At 40.4% G+C, this 24,298-nt stretch overlaps 2 protein-coding genes across 5 annotated transcripts in view; both read right to left on the bottom strand.

Moving 5' to 3' along the window:
• The window catches only part of pde4ca (phosphodiesterase 4C, cAMP-specific a), a 53,804-nt gene extending 32,397 nt beyond the window's left edge, over positions 1-21,407 (bottom strand). The window contains exons 1-2 of one of the 4 annotated variants that reach the window (XM_071492067.1): positions 21,269-21,407; positions 19,532-19,761 (exon numbers count right to left, since the gene is read on the bottom strand). In XM_071492067.1, coding sequence (XP_071348168.1) covers positions 19,532-19,761; positions 21,269-21,310 — 272 coding nt within the window. In that variant the 5' untranslated portion in view covers positions 21,311-21,407. Of the gene's footprint in view, positions 1-7,922; positions 9,144-13,238; positions 14,493-19,531; positions 19,762-21,268 lie in introns of those variants that run through there. The other 3 variants (XM_071492066.1, XM_071492068.1, XM_071492072.1) reach the window with 3 other exon arrangements.
• Positions 21,408-22,477: 1,070 nt separating this feature from the next.
• The window catches only part of LOC139629460 (gamma-interferon-inducible lysosomal thiol reductase-like), a 4,458-nt gene continuing 2,637 nt past the window's right edge, over positions 22,478-24,298 (bottom strand). Inside the window, exons 5-7 of the mRNA XM_071492083.1 lie at positions 24,188-24,298; positions 22,920-22,988; positions 22,478-22,752 (exon numbers count right to left, since the gene is read on the bottom strand). The exon at positions 24,188-24,298 is cut by the window's right edge and continues 42 nt beyond it. Of these exons, the coding sequence (XP_071348184.1) occupies positions 22,687-22,752; positions 22,920-22,988; positions 24,188-24,298 (246 nt within the window). The 3' untranslated portion in view covers positions 22,478-22,686. The remainder of the gene's footprint in view (positions 22,753-22,919; positions 22,989-24,187) is intronic.

The following is a 24,298-nucleotide window of genomic DNA, read 5'->3' as shown; positions in this document are numbered from 1 at the left end:
TGCATTGACGTATGTGTCTTTAAAGTACAGGAAGATTGACAAGTAAAGCAGGGCTTGACGAACGATCAATTGGTCTCCAGCTAGCTTGTACGCACAAAAAACATCTCCATAAATGGACTTCAGGCTACACTCTGCAGCATGACATGGTTCAATTAAATTGGCATATCAACCAATGGCATCGCCTCATCACCATGGAATTCACAAATGTTAGGCAGAGAGACAACAATAGGTAAGGATGGAAAAGAAAAAGTAATATGAGTGGTTACACAGCAGAGGCTCAATAGGTATCTTTAATATGAACCAGGCCTCTTTCTAGAGGCCAAGGTTTTTTAAATGTATCGTAGAGCCATTGCTCCATTACCTACATATGAAAGCCTTCTTACTGCTTATGTGAAAAGTTGGCTTATATTTTTTTCATATGGTATGGTTTTATTCGGCTTTATATTTACGTTGGTTGCGACACAGAGCACATGCAGCTTATAACTGTGGTGTTTGCTCTCTAAAAGTATTTAATATAATCCTTTAATATAATACAAAGGTTCTGTGTCTGTACAAGATGTGTGTGTCAAGAAAAACTGCCATTTAAGGAAATCTGGAGGCGCACACACAAAAAGGGCAAATCATAACCACAAACTGAACAGACCTACAATAATGCTGTATGTTATGGCTTTCTGGAGCCTGAATACAGCAGCAACAGTTTATAAATCCAATCACACAACTACAGTGAATTAAATGATAGCTGTTTGGGTTCAGCAGGATTGACTGTGCAGGGTCAGAATCATGATCGGGCTCCTCATGGGCTGATGAAGAAACGCTATAAGTTAAACCGGATATACTTTATACTTTTACTACGCAGTCTCTCAGTTTGTTTAGTTTCCTAGCTCAGTATTCACACTAATCTTTTGTGAATATATACTGTATAAACATTAACATGCAACCTGACGTTGGACTTGTAAACTGAAGAATTTATCCCCACTGGGATGAACAATGTCCTGATACAAGCTGGATGAAGGGATGTTATGGATTAAAACTTTACAGCGACCTGCACTTTTGACAAGTTTTCACGGAAGAAATTATTTTCATGTGCAGTTATAGGAATAAAGTGTTTAAACAACACCTTTCAAGAGAACTATTCCTTGTTATCTAGAGTGGACATGCACACACACACTTTCTCTCTCTGTCTCTCTCTCTCTCTCTCACACACACACACACACACACACACACACACACACACACATTCATTGGTTGGCACCATACCAGAGGATTTCACAGTGTTCCATGTATCTGCGTCACCGTGGTGGAAGAGAGTAGATGTCTGAAGAAAGACAGACATTAAATGTTTGCTTCTGCACAGTATCTTCACGTCTCATCTGAAGACAGCTGCCCTGTGGAGCGCTGGACGCCGAGGCTGAAGTGATGTAGCAAGGTAATCTCTTAAAACTCATAATATAGCGAGGCATCATAAATTCTGGCTGACCCCACAGTTGTGGGTTTAATAGTCCATTATTTGCAAAGGGGCCTCATGACATCATGTGTTGGCTACATGGAGGCATGGTGAGCATTCCTGGATAACGAGCTGTTTTGAAGTGAGCGAGGAGCGCTGTATGTCAGAGTTGTTGCCTGTCAGTGGACACACTGTCTGTTTGTGGTTTGTTTGTAAAGCTGGCTGACACTGATTCATTTCCACTGTCATATTGTCCACTACTGACCAATTAAGTTAGAATGAAAATACAAGAAAACACTCAATGAAATAAAATACTGTAACAACATAATCAGGACATTAACTTGGAAAGAGAAGTATTAACTGTGCTCATGTGGGTTAATGAATACTGGCTGGCTTTGTAATCCAAATCCATGTCAGTCACTTAGCGTTGCTTATTTGACTGAAATTCATGCAAGTCACCAGTGTAATTATAAAGAGACTGCAATATGTTCACCGTTCTCTTATTTTTTCTAAAACATAATTATCAAAATCTTTGTCTATGCCAAAACCACTAGCGAGAATAAGAGTCTTCCTTGACTGATACACTTACAGTTTGTAACTGTTCCCTGAATTTTCTTTTTCTTTTTTTTTTTTATAAATATAGAATTACCTTTTACACAACTATATTACATTCAGTATATATTTTGAAACATTTTACCAAATGCTGTATCATGCTACACTGGAGATACACAGGTTTATTAGTCCTATCTCAATCACCATGAGGGAGACAAAAACTTAATCTCGCCTCAAGTTTTCAATTTAGTGTATTTTCTAAAAGTGACGATGTGAGTGCACAGCTGTAATTAATGTAATTAAACTCATGAGCTTATTTAGGATGTGTTTGCCCATGTCTGAAAAAAAATTGCAGAAGAAAGCGTTCCTTGGTACTCATAATTGAACATTAAAGAAAACACTATTTCAGAAATATAATTAGGCAGAGTTTTGAAAGACTATATGACAAGAAATAGCAATTAAATAATGCAGACAAAAAATGGTTATTGATCAGTGTATGGTACAAATTGGAGGCCTAATGTTCTGACAGTTTTCTTAAATGCACCAAAACGTGATGAGCAATTTAGAAACACCCTCTCATTTCTTTACAATGATGATGTCTCATCATAGCAAATGAAAAAAAGCTGCCACACTTATAAGAAACTTGGGAATTTTACACCTGCTGATCCCAGATTATTACATATTTATTATAGAATCAGTGGTTGGGCATATGCCATAAAACATGTACTGCATGAATCCAAGCGTGCAACTGTTAGTAGTGTGTGCTGCTGTCCTATTAATTTGCCAGAATAGAATTTCTCCCTGGCCACATAATGAATATGAACAAATACTATTTCACTAGTGCCTAAAATGGCATGTCAAAATCTTAGTAAACTAGCCCATTAAAACCTGACAAATCAAAGTAATATATCAAAAAGAAAAAAAACTTCAATTGAATTAAAATAGCTTTTTTTTTTGTATAAGAGGACTGAGAGCTGGGTACAGCAGAGTTCAAGAGGTTAAAAAAACAGCTGCAGAAGAAAAGGATACACAAACACACAGGCACAAGCAGGGCTTCCCATTTCTGCTAGAGTCTCCCATATCTGTAACATCCAAAATATGACCTCTTCTTTACAAAAAAGGATTCCTTTTTCACTTAAACAGTGTAACTTACTGTATGCAACAATTATCACAATGCACCAATGGGGAGTATCTACGCTACACACAGAGAAAAACAGGCTGACAGCGTGTTCGAGCTTTAAGAGCACCCAAACATAAAGGTGATTAAAGGCGATTACCACAGTGCAGGAGAAAACCAAACAAACCAAAACTAATTTCTTCTCAGTACAAATGTCATCTGAAATACTGTACACGTAACAAAGCAACAACACCAGGTGTCAGCATGTGGCTGCTGCTAGCAGTCTATATTTAACTGAGTCTCAGTGATGTGAAACGTCATGTTACAGCATGTCCTGTAGTAAAGGCTATCAGTGTGTCGCCTCATGATTCATTAGGCTGCCATCTGCTAGCATGACGGCGGGGTTTGGGGCTCGTCTGATTTGGGAGTAGGGTGGATGACAGACTTGTACGCACACATGCAAATGCAGCCACACTCTCACACACAGACCCGCACACCCACACACACCCACCCACACTCTCACACACAGACCCGCACACCCACACACACCCACCCACACACACACACACACACACACACACACAAACACATACACACAAACACACAGCCAAAAAAAGGCTCGGACATGAGCACGAGGGAATTCACTAATGCATGCACGTGTACAGGGACATACACTCCGAGTCCCACATTAAACGCACATTCAGATGCACACACGTCCATTCGCTCACCACAGTGGCAAGTGGCCACTCCTTCAGCGGGGAAGTGTTTGTGGAAAATACAAGAGCCACAAAAGGCTCCCTCTGAGCCAGTGTGTAGCCTACTGCAAGTGTCTGTGCATGTAAATGAGGCTAATTGTGCTTGTAGTAAATCAGTATCTTGCAAAATAAATAACAAATAAATAAACAAATAAAAAATAAAAGGTATTGGTATGTATGGCAGAGGAAGTATCTTACAGAAGAGTTAATTCTATATGACAATGTTAGAAATGTAACTTAGAAAATAAAATAATTATTGGAGGTGAGCTGAGTGTCTACTTTTGCCAATAAATATTATTATTAATTTAAAGAGATTATTAAACTTTTCATAAAATCAATGTGACAGGTGTGTCATTAAAAATAATTTGGAACAAATTGGTTGTTGGGTTGTAATGATATTTGTGTACTCAGAATCATAAATCTGTCTCTTTACAATATGAACAGCAGCCAACTCCCCTATGCTCAGACCTGCAATTTAAAATGGCTTCATAAGAAAAAAAAAACAAGAAAGAGGGAGAAACTGCAGGAACGGCTGGAAAGACAGTGGAAAAGGAATTATATATACAGGGCAGACAGAAGTAGCAGCAGCAGAAACACAACACAAACCAACTACAAACATACAATATTAAGTAACTGTAAAGGGTAAATGAGTGTAGAGTGTGAAAGCATCAAAAAGTGCCACATGATCAATACAAATACAGAAACTCCACAGCGCTGTGAAAGTCTCATCAGTGAAACAGGGCCAGTTTCCAGCAGTCTAAAAATGAAGCTATAATCTACCAAACTGATACTTTGCTTTTTTAACGTATGTCCAACTACCGCTCGGTGTACAGGAGGTCACCGCGCTCAAACTGTTTCTGAGCATAACTTTGTCAGTTTCCCCCTCTAGTGGTTACAATGAACCATCATCCTGATAAGACTCTATCACAGAGTGAACACGCACCACTGATGTCTGATACAATAGAGGTTTTTTCTCCATTTTCAATCCACACATTCATCAATAATTAAGTCAAACAATATTTGAGAAATGATACATTTTTAATTCATCATTCATGTTAGGCCTGACTACACCAATCAGCCACAGCATTAAGACCAGTTACCAGTTTTAATGTTGAGGCTGATCGGTGTGTATTACAGATTTGACAGGATCTAATCAGACTTTTTTTTTTTTAACCAGATAATCTTTTTGGAGGCCATATCCCCATCTCTGCTAAGACTAAAAACTAAAGTAACAGCTTATCCACTCTGTTCAGGACAGAGACGTGTTGGAAGAAAATAATTAGAATTGTAATTTCCTCCGCAATTATAATCTTTCTCATCTTTTGATTGTTGTCACACTCTCTGTGAACTTTGGATAAAGGCAGTTTTCATGTCTTGTCACAGTGTGAGTGGGAAATACAGAAGAGCTTCTCATTTTGAATGTCAGCAGTATAAGTGCTGTGCTGGGATGCTGCTGCTGTTGCCGCTGCTGTTGCTGCTGCTGCTGCTGCAGCCGGCCTCAGGAATCGATGAGACTCTGGAGGCGATTGGGCAAATCAGTCATGCTGAAAATATGGAGTACAGCAGTGACGCACACAGCAGCCAGCCCGCCACAGCCACACAGGCCCTATTGACTAATCTTGGTGTGTGTTAGGGCGGGGAGTGGAGGGGAGGAGGGGGGCTGGCGGCTATATTGGGACCTCTGACATTGACACTGTTGCTCTTCGGTGGGGTGGCCTCACTTGACACTTTTTTGTTTTTCCTCGTTATTCTTTCAGTCACTATCACTTCCTGCCTCTCTTCTTTTTTTTGGCTACTTCAGAAATATCTTTTTATTCTCTTCTTACCCCATAATGCCCCTGTGTCTCGGGCTAACCCTCTCCTTCCAGTTATTATCTCCACACTAAAAGCAGCGCTATCTCAACCCGCGTCCTCCCTATCACTTCTTCACCGCCCTCTCGTCTGTGCCGTTACCCTCTTTGTCCGAATTATCTCTTTTTCCCAGTCAGTCATCTGTCTGTCTCTCTCTCGCTCTCACCTCACTCTGTCTCTTCCCATGGTCCTCTACTTGAGTTAATGGCTGACTTCAGTTAACTGTCACTGCAGCATCAACTCTCCTCTCATGATACTGACTGAGAGCTCTCATCTCAAGCCATGTTTGGCCTAATGCAATGACACAGTGTCGTTTAAATGCACCACACTGACAGAGAAGCACTAAAAAGCGTTGTTGAGAAGGTTACTAAGAGTGTGTGAGTGTATATGTGTGTGTGTGTGTGTGTGTGTGTGTGTGTGTGTGTGTAAGTCATAGGGTGGGATGAATAGTGCCCTGGTACTGTTAGTACAAGTGAGGATAAGAGCTGTCTCTATTGTGATGGACACATCTGGATTACAAAAGACTGCTTTGTCTCAGGGTGTGTGTGTGTGTGTGTGTGTGTGTCTGTGTTTCTGTGTCGCATGAGCGCTACTCCCTTAACTAATTTAAGTACTACTACTGCTGTAACACTGCAACACCCATGGTATTCTCTCTATCATCATACAATAAAAAAAAATCTGTACTGAAAAACAAGATCTGAACTTTGCTTTGAGCTCCGCTTCGGTGCTGTTTTTTTTTCTGTTTTTCTTTTTCAGCCAGTAAGCTCAATGAACAAATCAGGTAATAAGAGAATAGAGGCTTGTTCTGTTCCCTGCTGCACTTCTGTATTTCTGGCTGTGGTCTAAAATCTCCTGCTTTGATCTCCTCATATGATCCAAACAGGCTCACGGCTGGAGGAGTTCGGATGACACTCGCGAGGCACATGCCTCATGCCCAGAGTTCAGAAAAGTTTGCCACACCACACACTGCACTGAAAAAAAAAAATCCCACGAGAGCTCTGACATTTTTTTTTTCTTTCACTGCAAGGAAGAAAAGATTCTTTATGAATCTGTTAAACTTTTTGGATTTTATTCTAATGATGCATCTCTGATTGTGAGTTCTCCCAAAGGAGTCATGTTGGTCAGCAGCAGATTTATATATTCATATGTGTGTGTGCATACCCATATGCTGCCTGTGATGCCCTTCTGTGTGTGTGTACTCTTTTTGTTCATGTATTGAGTTCCTGTTTTTAGTCTCTATAAACTTACATAACATCGTGTCCTGCAGGGATCTCATGACAGCTGTAGTAGATTTTCTGTTTTTGGAGTTGGACCTGCTGATTGCACAGCTGTATCAAGTTTCAGCTCCAATTAAGTCAATCAGTCACATCAGCCCTTGTGTCGACAAGGGGGCCTGTTACCATGATTTACCTCTTGGAAGTGAGTTCACTTGACTCATTCTTTTATTTCTCTCTGCTTTGTTTCCTACAGGACAAGATAGAAAACAGAGGTGAAATCTACTCCCTCTGCCTCTCTCATGGATCACACCATGCCTAACGCAGACACATCGGCTTGGCATGAGTCCATGGACCCCAAGGAGGGACATCAGTGGACAGAGCCATTGATCCACCAAGCCACCCTGAGGCCTGCGCTGCCAGCCACAGCACACTAACAGCAACAACCACTGGCTTCACCACAGTGCATACCAAATCATGTGGCAGATGTTTGTTAAAGTTAACCCAGAGTTTTAGACAGCACACAGGTGCAGACTCACCACTGGATACAACAAAGCAACTCAGTGCCTCAATCTGACAGAACTGCAAAGATGCTCATTTCCATGTCAAAATGTTTTCTGTCTTAAAAACATTTTTATATTTTATGTGATCTAAATGGTACTCTGAGACAGGGGCTAGAAACATCACAACACACAACACAAAAAAATCCCAAATGCAAATAAAGAGTTGCAAAAAAACACACAAAACCACTAGATAGAAACCAACACAACACAATATCACTGTAAACACAGTGACAGAGCAGCATAGTCAAATATTTCCTCATCAGGTGATTATATTTCATGTACTGTAAAAAGACAAAAACAGGCAGCACCTACGCAAATGCAAACAAGTGAAATCAGCGTTTCAATACTCCCTGTGAAAAACATGTATTATGTTGCCTTCACTGTACATCAGCAACTCTAATCACAATCACACAGCCGGATACGTACCCAATGCACGAGTGCCTGCGGGTGGAGAAGTTGCCGTGCATCTTCCTTGAAAAGCGAGAGTCTTTGTTCATCATTTTATTGGCAGGTTAAAAAGAGTGGGGTTGAGCTCAGAGAAGCATCAAAATAGCTGCTTTGGGAGTCGAGGGATAAACAATGTGAACTTCTGTGGCGCAATCAGAAACCCCCATGCTGTCGTGAATCAAAAAGGAAAGCTGTCCCAATTCCTTTACGGTCTCTGTGGTCACAAGTTATGGTACCGGGAGAAAGGGTCCCTTTGAGAGGACGATGTATGAAAAACAGGTCCAAGAATGACAGATGCAAAACAACGTCAAGATGTAAAACAGCGAAACAAGAGTCTCAACAACTGCACCTGGTAGGAGCAGGGATGAAAGTGAACGCAACAGTAAGTCAGGCCTGCTGGTTCCCCCTCTGTATTTGTTAGATAAAACTTATTAGCTAGAAGACATTCACTTCCAGCTCAGTGCAGAATCAATGGATCAAAGTGGATCAAGCTGGAAATTCAATTTGCAGTTCAGCTTTTGGTCCCGGCGATAAAGATATGTCCATTTGTTTTTGTGGAAAAAGAAGAATCAAAAAGGTTTAGCGCTCAGAGAGAGAGAGAGAGAGTGTGTGTGTGTGTGTGTGTGTGTGTTTGTGTGTGTGTGTGTGTGTGTATGTGTGTGTGTGTGTGTGTGTGTGTGTGTGTGTGTGTGTGTGTGTGTGTGTGTGTGTGTGTGTGTGTGTGGACAGCCTAAAAAGGCAAAGAGTCTTGGCTGTTAGAGACCCATCACAGAGTGAGTTAGCAGATCATCTCACTGACAGTGGAAGTACGGGGCCGAATCAAATCAAGTGAAATTGAGGATGGCGTCAGCTGTCAGTTCTCCTTTCAGCTCAGCACCACAAGCGCCAAGATAAACGGCTCTCTTCTGTTTTTTTTCTCTCCTTGTACTCCTAAATAGGAAACAGCAGGATTCCTCAACAATGGGCCCCAGATATTTTTATGTCTTTAAAAATCAAGCCCAACAACCTTGACATAGAGTCCATTGTCCATTTCAACATAGGGTCGCTAATGTGATGCTACACCACCAACACACTGAGTTATACTTAGTGGGAAAAAAAAGTGAGCTGGAAAGAGAGTTATAATCCCATCAGATGCTCCATGGAGAGGGCCGTCCCATGTAGTCCCTGTCAGCAGGTCACAACAGACTTGTGCTCTCTCCTCTCTTCTCTCCTGAGAGTGGTGGGACCAAACTCAGGCTTAAAACAACAAACAACAACACTATCTCCCCTGAGAGTGAGAGAGAGAGAGATATTGTGGTGGGAGAGAGAAGGGGTGGGGTGCTGGGTGGTTGAGAGAGAGAGAGAGAGAGAGAGAGAGAGAGAGAGAGAGAGAATGACAGCCATTGCATGAGAAAGTGGACTAGTGTGAACAGTGCTGGGGAGCAGTTAGAGTGGGACTAGTAGAGGTGAGGTGAAAGAAGAACATTTTAACAAGACATTTTACACTGTGCTATATTATAGTATTGTAATGGCATGTAGATGTACATGCAAAAGGTACAGTTTCTGTTTTCGTGTTAACAGCCTGCCTCCATGCCAGCAGCAGCAATAGCATACCGGTCAATCAATAATCAATATTGTGTGTGTACGCTTTTTTTAAATTCAATTTTCCTTTTTAATATTGAGTTCTCTTCTCGTGCCACAATATAATCCATCTGATTCTCACAATATCCTTCTGCAGTGTTCAACAAGATGTGGTGTCACCAAATGCGTGACAGTGAAAATACTGCCATGGCGATTAGTAATGGATTGAAACATCTAATTTTTCGCAATGTGAGGGGGGAGCAGACAGGAAGGGTCTGCTACCACAGCTCTGTCTATAATAACTTAAGTTAAACTGTGAGTTCTGGAGCCAGTGTGCTCATTTGCTCCACTTTTAAACTTATCTTTGACAATTTTAGGTCAAACTACACAAATTAAGTTGACATGACTTTTTAATCAGTGCCTGTCTTTAAAGTTACTGTGTGTAATTCAACTTTTTAAACTATTATTCATCTGCCAGCAGCATATTCAGTCCAGAGAAACATTTCAGAGAAAGGTTTAACAAAAGCTACTGACAATATTTCTTAACAGCACAATGCAAGAATCATCTTCAAAACCATCTTTAATCTTCCTCAAACACTGGGGCCCCCACAGAGTCTCACTCCAGCCAAAGGGAGATGTCTCTTTTCTCTACTGTGACCCATCACAGAAACTGAAACACATCTTCCTGACAGGCTCTCTGGCCACATTTCACAACATAGCAGCCTCTAGTGGAAAAACACAGGAAAGCTATGTCAATTTTCATCCAGAGAAAGTGTGACCACTCTGAACATAATCTGTTTTTTTAAACATGTAGCATATATGTGAGTCAGACAGGGAGTCTCTGTTCATTATGAATTTTTAAAACCACCAAATACTCTCAAACAGCAATGAAAGGAGTAACACTATAGTAAAGTATGAATTAAGATTATTACCTTTATCCTTCAAAAACTAGTTGAAGAAATGACACTGGATTATACCTGGGCACCACATGATTTTCTATAGATTATATTTTATTTATTGAGTAATATCTAATTAATCACTAAACATGTCATTGTTGCAAAACTATAACTTTAAATAAAAACACAAATCTTAGATTAACTTAGACAAAGGAATGTTTCTCTACTATTTTTCTATTGTATTACTATTGTGTTGCAGGTTGCAGCACAATGACACTGTCATATGTGATGAGATGTATTGCAAAAATATTTTATGATTATAGGATAACATTTAGGCACTCGTATTATTTGTACATGTAGTATATGCGTTTCTGGTATGCTAATGTTCACTTTGCTGTCTTCACTTCATCTGTACTGTACGCACATAAATTACAGTGACAATCATGGGGTTTGTTTATGTTGTGTCAGCCCAGAAAATGTCCTAAATTTATCAATGAAAGACGTAATGGAAACAAATCACCCCAGACTCACACTAAACCTGACTTACTAAAACGATGTTCACAAAACGTTTTTTTACCAAAAAATCTACTTGACATGGTGTCTGTGGAGTGGAAAAAGATGTTTAATCAACTTAGACACTAAGTGAAAATAACTTTGCGGGTATGTTCTATATTTGAGCTGCCTGCGACATTTATTTTCCGCTGGACCCCCAGTTTGTTTAATTTCTCCTCCCTGCCAGCCATCCTGCAATAACTCATCCCCGTCCATTTGACGTTATGGGACACTGCACATACCCTGCAGAGGGACACTTCCAATGGCCTCACCTCAGAGCTGTATAATATAAAAGCTTTGACATGTTGAGTATCTGTGTTATCCTGCAAGCATCTGACTTTCCTGATTGAGCGATGAAATCCTCTTGACTGAACTCTCGCCCTCTAATATTTAGATTTTCAACAGACACACTGAAATTAATGAAACAGTTTGGCTGGAGAGTTAGAGTAAACCCTGGAAAAGAAATGTGTCCGGCAATCTCAAAACCAAGACCATTAAACGCCTGGAGGAAAATGACCCCCCCCCACTACATGTTTATAAAAGGTGAATGAACTTGTAAACACTTTTTTTTTTGAGTTTTCTAGTTGCCACTGGCGTCTTTAGGAATGTTTAACACTCTTTTCTTGCCAATAAAATTAAAGCAGGGTTTTACATCACCAGCTAGAGTTTCTCTCAGGCTTTTAACTTTATTTTATGGAGGTGGATGTGACCTAACATCCCTCCATCAAGTTGGAAACACCTTGTAACAACCCAGCGTTGTTTGGTACCTACATCTAAATGTGTATATGTTGAGTATTGAGGGGTAAACAGGGACAACGAGGTAGGAGGCATGTGCGTTAAAATTGGTTTTACAGTGGTTTGAATATAGTCCACAATGGGCACTTCTTTTGAAAAGACCTACAGGCGTATTTAACAGACCAACACGGAATTACACTGTGTGCTTGAAGCAAAAAGAACAAATATCGTCTGTTTGTAAATCCACCCATATGTATGTGTAGGGCCCTGTTTATTCTCCCTCTTTAAAGAAGTTAAGGTCAAGTATAGTTTAATTGATCATACGACTCTTGCCTTGACGTCGTTAACCATGTAAATGTTTAATTTGTATTGGAATTGAGAGACAAGCCTGATGCAATAACGGCTCATAAAACTAAAGCTATCAACGGGTACCAGAACAGAGCTGGCTGAGCTGGCCAGACAGCTGTGAGTTAGGGGCACTGTAAGAGATGAAAAATCTAAAATTAAAAAAAAAAAGGTTTTAAGCTAAGCACAACACACCCAGTTCCAAGCTAGAGGTGTGTTCCATTGTTGTGAGGCTACTAAAAAAGGCTAATCGCTGACAGATTTAAGTACATGCTTGACAAAGAAGTGGAACAATAAACTGTTGATCTGGTGACGTTGAGCTGTGTTTGCAGAGATGATGCTGCTCAGTTGGAAAACAAAAGGTATACAAAGCTTAGGAAAAACCCTCGCACCTGTAGGAAATTAAACACTAAAACTGACACCACAGTGTGAAATCCATTTCTTGAGAGAGAACTTTTTCTCTGTAAAATCTGCTGCTATGGTTTTAGCCATATAAATAATACACGTTCTAATCAAGCACAAGGGAGGCAAAAGTCAAGCGGAATACTGAGAGAAACCAATCCTGCATCTGCTGAGTAGTATTTTAAATATCACCTCTTCCATTTATAGAGGATGAAACAGCACCTTCAAAATCCTCACATGAAGAGGATTTTATTTAGCAAAATTTCCCTGAAACAACAGCTGATTTTATCCTGGTAGAAGACTGAGTGTTTAACAGGAATGCAGCAGTACATGAACATCTTGTGGTCTGGATCAAAACATAAGCTTAAGGGCAGCCACTTTTGTAGTGTGAATGGTTGCTGCCTGCACAAAAATAAACCAAAAATACATTTAACATCTGCAGCTGAGTGGAGTGACTATTGGCCACGAGACAAGAACCATCTTCTACTTCAACAACACAAACAAATCCACTGAAACATTAATCAGAAGTTCTGTGAAAATACTACTGAGCATTTCTCCCATACCTTAAATGGGAGCACGGTAACAAAGATGCTTGTAAAGCAGTATTTGGAATATTGGTATCTGAATTTAAGTTTGTATATTGGGCAATAAATATTCACCTGAGCAGTCCGGTACAGGTGCAGTAGCAAGTGAAAATAACCTGTATTGTCAAATTGAAGTGAAATAGGGTGAAGCTACACGTGGTTTATTCATTGGAACAGCATTGACATCTCTGTCATCATCGCCTCAGAGTTATGGACTCTACCTGGGCGTGTGGGCGAGCGTGAAGCGGCGCCTCTGGAGGTTGATGCTGCGGTTCATCAGCAGCTTTCTGAAGAGCAGCGGGGAGTTTCGAGGAGACCCGCGAGGGGAATCCTTCGGGGAGCTCTTCGGGGATCCTCCTGGCGAGCCTGCTTTGGACCTGGGCATGAGCTGAATGATTGGCAGCCTGGTCACCTTTTGTTCCTGCGGCCTCTCCTCAACCTCAGACTGCTCTTCCTCAGAGCTCTCAGTGCAGAGGTCACTCATAGTGAACAGAGGATGGTCAGGGGTCAGATTAGCTCCTTTGCTCGCTCAGTCTTTGGTAATTTTGATCCAAGGAACTCTGTGGTTTTTCAAATAAACTTTACTTGATGTTTTTGTGACAGGACATATGTTAGTGATCCATCTTGATTTGCCAAATCCAGGTGAAGCTAGTGTGTCTTGTCCAGTCCTCACTTCTTCACATTTGAACAAAACCTGGACCTGCTCATGTCCACTCCAAAACTCTCTTGTTAACACTCGCAAAGAAGCTGCTTTAAATATCCCAAAAAAGACACAAAAAGTCAACAAAATCACCTCTCTAAGAGACTTTTCATCTTTATTTGATACCTAATCAATCCTTTTCTTGTCTCCTCCTCAAGACCACGCTGACTGTCGTGCTGAGCAATAGACTCAAACATTAGTGTTGATGTACTCTCCCTGCCTCCCTCCCTCTCCCAGGCTTTGTTTACATTACTGCTAGGCCTTCCCTCTCTCCAACTAAATATGGATGTCTGATATACAGGGAGGAGACACATGACAGATTGCCTCCTTCTGCGTCTGTCTCTCTCTTTCCAATCCTCTGCCTCCCCTCTTCCTTCATTCCTAATCTTACAGAGCATATTGTTCATCAACTTCAAACTGTGCTCCATAATTACTTCCTCCCTAAGTTCCTCCACTGTATAAACATTAAGCTGTCGTCTGGCTCGGCTCTCTAGCTCGCCTCTCTTACTCTCACTCCATCTGACTTTGCATACTCAGGCTTTTCCCCTCATCCCTGAGGTGCCATTTGTTGTGAAGTTGCCTATTTCCTCAGAGGCAGTCTCTTTGCTTTTCACATGCTCTGAGCGTACCAGGAGAAGTCACATGAAGAGCCTCTGACTATAAAAAGCAGAGGTAGATAAAAAGCTATAGAGAGCATGGGTGCTGTCACGATGGCGCTCTCTATCTGTGACCAGAGGCAACATCATCTTCACCCCCACCCAATCTTTTTGTTTATCCCTGCAGAGTGAGAAAAGGTCCTCCTGTGGTTAAGGACTCTTAGCTAAACACCGGTGCTGTCTAGTGTAACTGAAATAACCTGGGGAGCTGGAACATCTGACACAGGACTGAACCTATGACCAACAGCTGGTGGGGAGAACAGGGGAGAAAGACTCTTTGGTTAAAGGCTTTTTATGGATATGTACTCATAGCAACTGTACTGTATGTATTCTGATGCAACAGTACTGTACTAGTGGATAGAGAAATTGGTTCTCATCCAAAAGTAACACAAACACTGTGGATGTAAACTAGTCATATTAAGGTCAAATGCATGTCAAGATGGTTTATATCACCCGTCATCACCAAAGCTTGTCTCAAGGGACTTTCTAAAAAATGTGTGTATAACAGCGGAAATTACTTTTATTCCACCCTCCCCAGTTGGCCAGTTCCATGACGCCAGGTTCAGCACTTCAGCATCACCATCACAACCATTTTCTTTGAAGTGCCATTAACAGTCAGTAACATACAAGTTACTGTCCCAGTTAATAGTCCCCACTGAGAAACTTTACTTTAAATGGTCGATATTTTACACTTTTCCAATGTTATATCAAGATAAGATAAAATATATTAGTGTTTTTAAGTGGCAAAAACCATCTCAATCTAATTTTACATGTCTTCTCTCAGGCTTCAATCAGGAGAGAGGCTCTGCGCCTCTTATCTGATTGGCAGACTGTTTTCTGAGTGATCAAATAGAAATACAACAGATTTCAGGTAAACCCTCAGAGAAACCAACCAGCTAGGTTGGGCTTGGGGAATGGCTGAGAGCGGTGACTGCTTTGTTGTTACATCACAAAGTCACAGAAGTCCTGATGACTCACTTTAAGGTAGAGTTTTGGAAAATGGGCTGTGTGCATTTCGTTGATACGTTGATAGTTTCACGGTATTAATCTAGCACCTAGACCTGTTTTATAATCACAAAACACAAAATCTCACTTTATACCATATGGGACCTTTAAGACGGCAATTCAAGTGGCAAATGTGCATAGCTTTGGTAAAAGTTATAAACCCTATTTTAAAGCTGCACGTGTCAATGTTTTATTACGTGTAATGTGAAAGGTGTCGCGCATTGTGATGTATCTCCAGAGAATTATTACCAGACTGTGCAGTTGCCTTCAGAATTACAGAGACTGTGAGTGTCTATGAGTTCAGTGTTTTGGTTTTTATCTACCGCAGCTTCAATGTTTTGGTTCAGTCTCTATTCTCTCATAAATCCTGTTTTCCACAAAATATAAGTGACACTATGAATGCTGACTGCCCAGCACCAAACAGCAGAGTGATAAAGTTAGCAACTACCTAGTGAACTTAGTTGAGCATTTAGCATCTAAACAATTGAATATTTGTCTTAAGAGATGTTGGATACTGCAACAGAGCTAAAAGTAAGGTTAATATTGTACTTCCATTTGTCAGGTGAACACAAATGAATGCTAATAATGCTCTATGTCCGCTCAATGTGTAAATAAGCAACTGTTATCAAAGGTGATATATATCAACATGATGTTTACAGCTTGTTCTGCTGCCCCCAAGTGGCCAAAAAAGCTGTTAATACTGCTTTAATCCTCTCTTCTTTGCTCAGATATTTCATTTGCAGTAGCATTTGAGTCCTTTTTGTACATGTTGTACCACTGTAATATATCCTGAATCTGAAGCAGTTAACATTGTGCCAAATGCAGTCTGCATTGTTTCTTAACCACTTTGATTTTGCCTTGCTCTAATGTCCCAACAGTAGAGATGCTCTTCTCTCTTCCCCAAGCACAACACATCAGAAGATGATCCTGGGCCCAAACAAATCCTGCCCCTGAAGCACATCATCCTTTCAGTCATGTGGACGACGGAGGCAGAGGTGAGGGCTGCCCAGTTCTCAGTTTGTTTCAGGGAGGCCAGAACAGAGTGTACATTCCTGTGGCGGCACTCCCGCAGGTGCTGGAGTGGGGTTAATCAAGTTCATCAAAGGTTGGTTGTCATAGTTCAGCAATAGGAGACTGTCTGTATGTTGCAACATATTCCTCATTGCACAAAGCAAGTCATGTAGACAGCATCCTAATGCTCTGTCCACTGGGTTAATGGGGAAACAGCTGAGAAAAAACTCTGATGACTGACCATGGATCGTGTTTCCAAAGCCGCTCATGAAACTCGCAAATCGCAAGTGATTTTGGGAGGCCTCCTTCTCCCTCCTGGATCCATCTCCTGAGTTTCTCCAAACAGTTTTATCCACAGTCAAACAGCGAGACAGGGGAAACAACCCAGGAATTGTAGACAATATCATTCTGACTCCAACCCATTTATACAGTGTTCCCAAGTCGTGTGGGCAGATTATTTTCACAATATTTTTCCTCCAGTAATGATGTCATTATTTCAGGTGATGTTCAAGCCACAACTGGAGACAAGCTTTGATCCGGGCTGAGAATGATTTGCCTTTTGGAGGTCTTCCTTTTCAAGTGGAAAGTCACATGAGTCTTCCCTCATGAGCAGTGTGATCAAATAGACCTTGTATCACCTGCATCTGCCTTCATCTATACTTATCCATCCTGTGCTTTAGCTCATATTTTTACCAAATGAAACCCCTGTTCTCCAGCCTTCCATTGCCTGCCACTCCTGTACTATCTCCTCTTAAAATAATCACAATTCACACTGTTTCCTGTGTCTGACTCTCATCATGTGCCGAACTGTGTCAGTTTTATTGTGAACTAGGAGCGTTACGGGCAACAGGTTAATTCTTCAGTGCATGTGTGGGACGTTCTGGATGGGGAGCTCATCGGGAAGTTCAAGCACCTGTATCCTGACTAAAGCCACGGAAACACTAGAGGCTGTTCCAAGAGAGGGGGTAACAAAGTGTTTATCCTGCCGTGGCCAGATGGGACTCATTCTGAACCTTGTTTTCATCAATAAGAACTAGCTGATGTAGAAGGTGCCTACACTGGTTACATGACTGTCTGTGGTTAGGTTTCAGACACAAGCCTCCACGGAGAACATCATGCGACTAATTCAAATGTAGTTAGTGTGGGTTTCATATTAACTTTGAGACCCTAACATGTGAGGCATTGTAAGGTTTAAACAACCTGTGGCTTCGAATGCTACTCCATAAACAACTTCTCTGGCACTGCATCAAAACTGCACTACCAACTTGTAAACAGGCGAGCACATGGCCCTCTTCCCAGACAAGGAACACAATAAAAGGCTTTTAGGTCCATCAACATCATAGGAATCATGTCTGTGGCCGTGTTGCTTTATACCTGCTGGTATATAAACATTTATGGAATAAATATAACCTAATCATCACAGTGTATGAACCTTTTTTCCAGTGCCTCATCTGTAGAGTTTTGATCATGGCGCATTAAAATTGATTGCATCTGCACGCCAGTGTGTTTGCCTCTACATTTTGACAAATCATGTCAAGCTACCTAACGTACTACATATGAACTTGTAATCTGTTGAACAGAATGGCATTTTCTTGTTTTAGACACTGAGTTTGCTGTGCTTAAATAAAAGATTATGAAGGCAAAATCATAGTTTTAAACATGACTCATATTAACAAACGGGTTATTACTGACAACCATTAAACTACACTATATATTTCTTGTCTTACTGATAAAATTGAAACAATAGTCTATTAATATAAATACAGGTACAATGGTTATATTTCTATCTAGAGCTATCATCTGAGTAAAATCATTCTGCACTCTACCACTGGAGATGCTATCAGTGTGGCAAGCAGTCCAAATGACATGATGAGTTTCAAAGGTCCATTTTTGTTATTTGGTGCCAGAAAAACACACCATTTGTTCTGGCCTCAAAAAAAAGTGTTTATCAATTTGAATGAAAAGGTAAATTTACAAAATCCTACATTTTCACAAAAGTTAAACCTCAGAAAATAGCATTTAGCAGTTCTCAAGCATTTATGGTCTCATGCAATTCAGTCAAATTTAACTTTGCATTAATTCACATGAGAACTGCAAAACTGAATGTCATTTTTATATGAAGAGGTGGTAAACAATAGTACTGAAATTTTGACTAGCCCTTTCCATGGGCTGTGGAACCAATACGTTTCTTGGGGAATTGAATTTTATCACCATGTTTATACTTTTCAGCATTGCAGGTTACATCTTAGGACATTCCAGGGTGTTTGTCCGCTAATACAAATGAATACTTGGCAACCAACATTATGCCAAAACAATCAGCACCACTCAGTCTCACTTAATCATATAGTACATGGGCTGCTGCTTCCATCATTCAAGCTGTTTTGGATAATTGTTTGATAATTACAAAATTGCTGGATAATTACCAACAATGAAGGTTTGTTGGCTGTTAAAAAGAAAAAAGATTCATAGTACAACTGTGACTTTGTCCAAACTACAGCCATATCTGATCACGTCTGACATACATGACAATGACTTACCAATTCAAACAGGTCTGTGTGCATTCCCGCAACATATGAGAAAAGAAAACAAAAGTGCAGTGCACCCATATCCACATACACATAAACAAATACGGCATAGAGAGGTAAAAATGTATTAACAGCAGCAGCCTGAATGTCGTTGTGGAAACAATCATAAGAGGCTTGTTTGTTTGTTTGATCTTTTAGAGTGATAATTGTTCAGCAGTGTGACAGAGGGGAGAGCGACGCCTTAAGCAGGACACTTTCTTGGATCATATGCTCGAGAAGCAAATCAGCTTTTTCTACCTAAATTAAGCAGTAAGGCACCAAAAGAAAATGTAATTGAGCTCTGCTTAAGTCTTTACAGGAAACGCAATTGGAAGAAGGTGATGCAAAGTCATCTTAAATCTTTGTTGAATTAGAAGACCACAACATGCTGGAGTGACAGGCGCTATCGACTCATTACATATAATTCTAACCATTGATCTAAAAAATGTTGCATACGGTAATAGAAACTTTTTTTTAAATTTAGTTTTGATGAGAACGATGAACATTATAAACAGGTATATCACCAAAAAACCGCATCTGCAGCAGGACAGTGACAACACATAGATTCATTGACTCACAGGCCTTTACATATGTAGCTGGTCAGTGTCCCCAGGCTCCTGGAGGGTTTGATGCTGTGGGCCGAGGGGCCGGACTCGGGGCCATCCTCTGGTCTGTCCTGCACGGAGGGTCTGCATGACAACCTGGGCAGCTGCAGGGTGCCTGAGAAGAGCCTCTTCACCGCACATTTGAAATCAGGGTCCTGCGGACACTCAGAGGAGGAGGCCTGCTCTGACGAGTCCCACTGTCTCTGGATGGCAGAAGAAACAAAGACCATGATATGACAGAACAGAGATGAGAAATGAAAGGAAGCAGCAGTCATTTCATGAGGCCAATTTGATTACATTATTAGATCAGATGCTTCTAATTGTGAAACTAGGAGACGAAGAGACTGTGATGGCATGAAGGGATGTGAAATTTAGATGCTCCACAGACAGTAAGTCACGGACTACTTTCATGGAAAAGCTGTGTGAGCAAATCACCTGACTTTCTCTTCATATGCTTTATATTGACTATATCAAGTGTATCAAGCACGTCTTTTTCGTTGGCATGCAGATGAAAGACAGATACTTTTGAACCTGAAGCGGTGACATTAATTGCTCTGTGTCACAACATTTTACAGCTCAGTGAAGATGAAAGTAAATACTATCGCTTCACCTGATTGCATATAACTTGGTCTTAGATCCCCTAATGTGCAGCTGAGATGCTTTATCTGCTTCATCACCAAACTAAATCGCAGAAAAAGTGAAAGAAAGCTACTGGTGCGTGTTTGTCTTAAGATTTCCCTGGAATATTCATCAAACTAAAAGAGGTCAAGCTTGGCCTTTTCTCAATTTCTTGAAGAGACAGTATGAAAAAAAATTAATTGCTGAGATCTAAAGGTAAATTGCAGACAGGGCTGTTTTTGTGCTTTTGCCGAAAATGTGACGAGCTTCGCAAAAGCCCACTCAGGCATTATTTTTGAAAGTTTTATCTGATTTCAGGTCCTGAGACCCACACACCATCACCTTGGACACAACAGACAGTTCTCACAGCGAGACTGTGTTTGGGATTTAGCTCTTAGGGCATCTCTCTTTCAGCGTCACCATTGAGGGGAAACAGATAAGAGTCCTTGTTTTGTGCTGCATCCCATGACCTTATCTCTCCATCTGCTTGCGAGTTCCACCTTTCCATAAACAATTGTCAACACACTCTCCAGTTTCATTGTTGACCACTTTTGACCAAGGTGACCATGACACAGAGAACAGCGTTAACTTTCTGTACCACAAACTTCACTCAGGATAAAACACTGACTTCCTCCAGTCATTAGTCATTTTCTCTTCTCACTCTCAAAAGACACTATTACTGGTAAATTGTATTTGTAAATTTAAAATGGTCTTTTAAGCATCATTTGTTTGAACTTAGAAACATAGTGGACAAAATATTTTATGGCTATTGATATGAGCTTGCAATTAGATTTTAGTTTTATTTTAACACTCCAGGTTCCATCACTCTTCCCTACAACTGTCAGGCAATGGTAAAAGCATAGAACAATACATGAAAGTGTAATTACATACTCCTAATGTACAAGAGATCAATCACACAAGAAACCTCCCACCTTGGTCTTTTAGTTAAAGTTACACCAGTTAACTTCTTTTAGAGTTCTGAAAAGATGTCAGAAAATAAATAATATATATGAGCCACTAACAGAATTAATTATCGTAATTTACTAAATTTCGCTTTTTAGTATTTCTCAAAGGTCCATTAATGACTCTTACCTCAGTGAAGTTGAAAAATTTTGATGAGTTATTTCTCCTCATACTTTCAGTTACTGTATCATGGGAACAAGACAACTGGGAAGGAAATACCAAAGAGGAGGATACAGGAACCCCATTCAAGATCAGATAGTCTGTGGCACTAGCTCTTCCTTGGGCTGTCACTCAGCAGAGAAGCGTTTCCCCGCCTCTTCAGAAACCCTGAGCTGTCATTAGTTCAGTGATCAACAGCCAACTTTCTCAGCTCACTTGTGAGTTTGCATCTTAAACTTCAACTGTGCCCTTTTTTGAAGCTCATTAGACCCAAATGCAATGAATATGTACTGTATGCATTTGTATGTATGTTTTAATGGTGCCATTTAGTCTATTGAGAATTAAAGAGAACGTGTATGGAGCCAGCCGATGTTAGCTGGTAGTCAGATTGAGGCAGTGGAGCTGTCTGCATGACAGGCCATTATTCATGTGTGTCTATCTGACAGTGGAATCAGAAGACCTCATGCATCCAGCCCTTCTGGTTAGGCCAGAAAGACACTGGATCAAGCTGCTGCCTACAACCTTTTGTATTTAATGTTTTTTTTACAACATTGAAACAGCTTTGGATGGATTTACTATTTGTAAAAGGATGTGAGTGCGTGTTAAACATTCAGTGTGATTCCCAGGAGACACTGTGAACTTAAACGACCCTGCCTCTTCCGCCGCACACCCACATGAACCCGTGTTTAAAAACCAAATACAAAACATGAAGTATGACGTCAGTTGGGACTCATAAATCACTTATGTGTTTTTAGCAGCTTTAGATATGTTCTCTGGTTTGCTCATTAACATATGGATAATGTATAATTAACTGTACTTGCAGTTTTTATTTTTAAATAACATGTAACTGAATGTTAAATCAGTTGTGTAAAAACTTTCCATGGGCAATCCTTCAGATTATGCTGAGGTGAGAATTAAGGAAACTGGGAAATAGAATTAAAATAACTATTTTAAGAGTGTGGTATGACAAGTGCTTTATCTAGCCTCTTTCTCTCTTTTATAACCTCAGGTATAAAAGAGAGACTGACCTCAGGAGACTGAAGATGAGATTATTAAATATGGCGCCATCTAAAGGACAGCAAGAAGACTGCATTTCAGGCAGTGTAAACACCAGACCACGATCACTGCATCAAAATGCTACAAAAACCATTTCTGGTTTCATGGTTTCAGTAGATAACATTTCAGTAATGACACATTTATTTTTATAAAGTAATTGTATTTGTATTCTTTGAATTATAAAGTGAGGTGATCAATTCTTCCCTTTATAGAAACAGATTGTAAAATCACAGATTAAAAAAAATATATATTTGACGACAGTCCTCAGTGTTGCTTATTTAGTGGCCACACCTGGAGCAGAGCAAGCTAAAGGCTAGTGCAGTGCTGCTCCTTCACTCATTGTGGCAGTAGCTTTTGAAGTGTCTCTGGCCCCCTCCACACATTGGAGGCTTGTTGCCCTGAAAAAAAAAAAAAAAAAGGTTGTTAGAGCTCAAAGATCAAGTCTAAGCAAATGAAAAATTATGAATTGCTTGTAATTTAAAAATACACACAGTAAAATTGTATTAAAAAGGCAAAAGTGCAGCACACCAAGTCAATGAATGAGATTTGACTGTCATGACTGTACCTTGTACATGTTGCAGACAAGAGTGAAGAGAGAAGCCATGGCTTTGTCCTGCAATTCTTCTGTGTGCTCCTGCAAATTCATGAAAAATAAAAAAATTATTGAAATAATTGAGACACAGCTGCAAGGAGGGGTAGGTAAAATAAATGGCAGATGGCCACTAATTTCACTACATATATAGATTAAAAAATAGCTCTAATTATCTGTTATCATAAATAACATGTTATTTATCAGGGTAGGGGAGACACACTCAACAGAGCCAAACAGAGAGACTGCAAAGGCAAAGAGGAATGGTGGTTGCAGTGCTGCTAGCAGTTGCTTAATGCCACAAAATTATTGCTTAGAATATTTGTCATCACCTCTGTAAAGAAGAAAACTTTGATCGAGCTGTACACTTGAACTACACGTACAGTCTTGATAGGGTCTTGAGACATGAAGGATTTTCTGGATGGTGATGTAATGGCCAAGAAATCTGAGGCCACTTATAATCAGGAGCACCCTTTGGTGCCAAGACTGCTGCTTGTGATTTTTCCCACAGTCCAAAATTGTCTTTCCCCCCATGCAAGTGGATTACATGTGTTCTATTATAAGCTTTGTAATGTTATTTTACCCTGTACACCCCAATCACTGTGCATACATGGAAAAAAACTCAACAATACAATTATTCAGTCTTTTCTGTCATTAAAATACCATAAAATTACTTTTAATTTTTCTGTCCAGGCTTTATTTGACAAAGCAAGTTGGATATAAAACTTGAGCTCTCCACACAGTGACCAGCTCTTCTCTGATGCCTGATGCTCTATATAGACAGGATTTGTTTTTTTTCTTCTTTTCTTATGGAGTTCATTTAGAGTGAACTCCAATTTCAAGTCATTTGGTCTCAGGTTGCTTGGCAGAGAGACAGATTGGCATCTGTTGTGCTAAACTTTGGAGTTGCATCAAGCTGTATCTTCACACAGTTTCACTTACAGATTGGAACTTTGGGGCAGATCAAGTGTCAAAATGATCACAACATCATATCATCACTGTACATATAACATCACCTGTTTATAAATCAAGCATCGGCATCATGGCAGAATGGGGACACTGCAGGGAGAGTGGCTTCAAAACAAGTCAGGATGGAAGGATGGAAAATGTACAAGTCTAGACTAGCACGTATTCTATCTCCAAGTCAGGTTGAATTTGTCTCTGATGTGTAAATTGATAGTTTCTAGCTCTCATGATTTTTCTGCTAAATACCACAGAAGCTGCTAAATGCACTGGAGCCTTACCCCATTAATGGTCACCCAAGGCACATATTGGTGTGGAGGCTTCAGCGCTTTGGTCTTCATGGCGTTCAGATGCATCAGCTGGTTTCCCTGATCCCCTTTCACACAGCTCAT

The sequence above is a fragment of the Trachinotus anak genome, unplaced genomic scaffold, assembly GCF_046630095.1.
Source record: "Trachinotus anak isolate AG129_WGS33_773 ecotype Australia unplaced genomic scaffold, CSIRO_AGI_Tana_v1 ptg000012l, whole genome shotgun sequence".
NCBI lineage: Eukaryota > Metazoa > Chordata > Actinopteri > Carangiformes > Carangidae > Trachinotus > Trachinotus anak.
The sequence above is the reverse complement of the archived record's forward strand: the minus strand, read 5'-3'. Positions and strand labels throughout refer to the sequence as shown.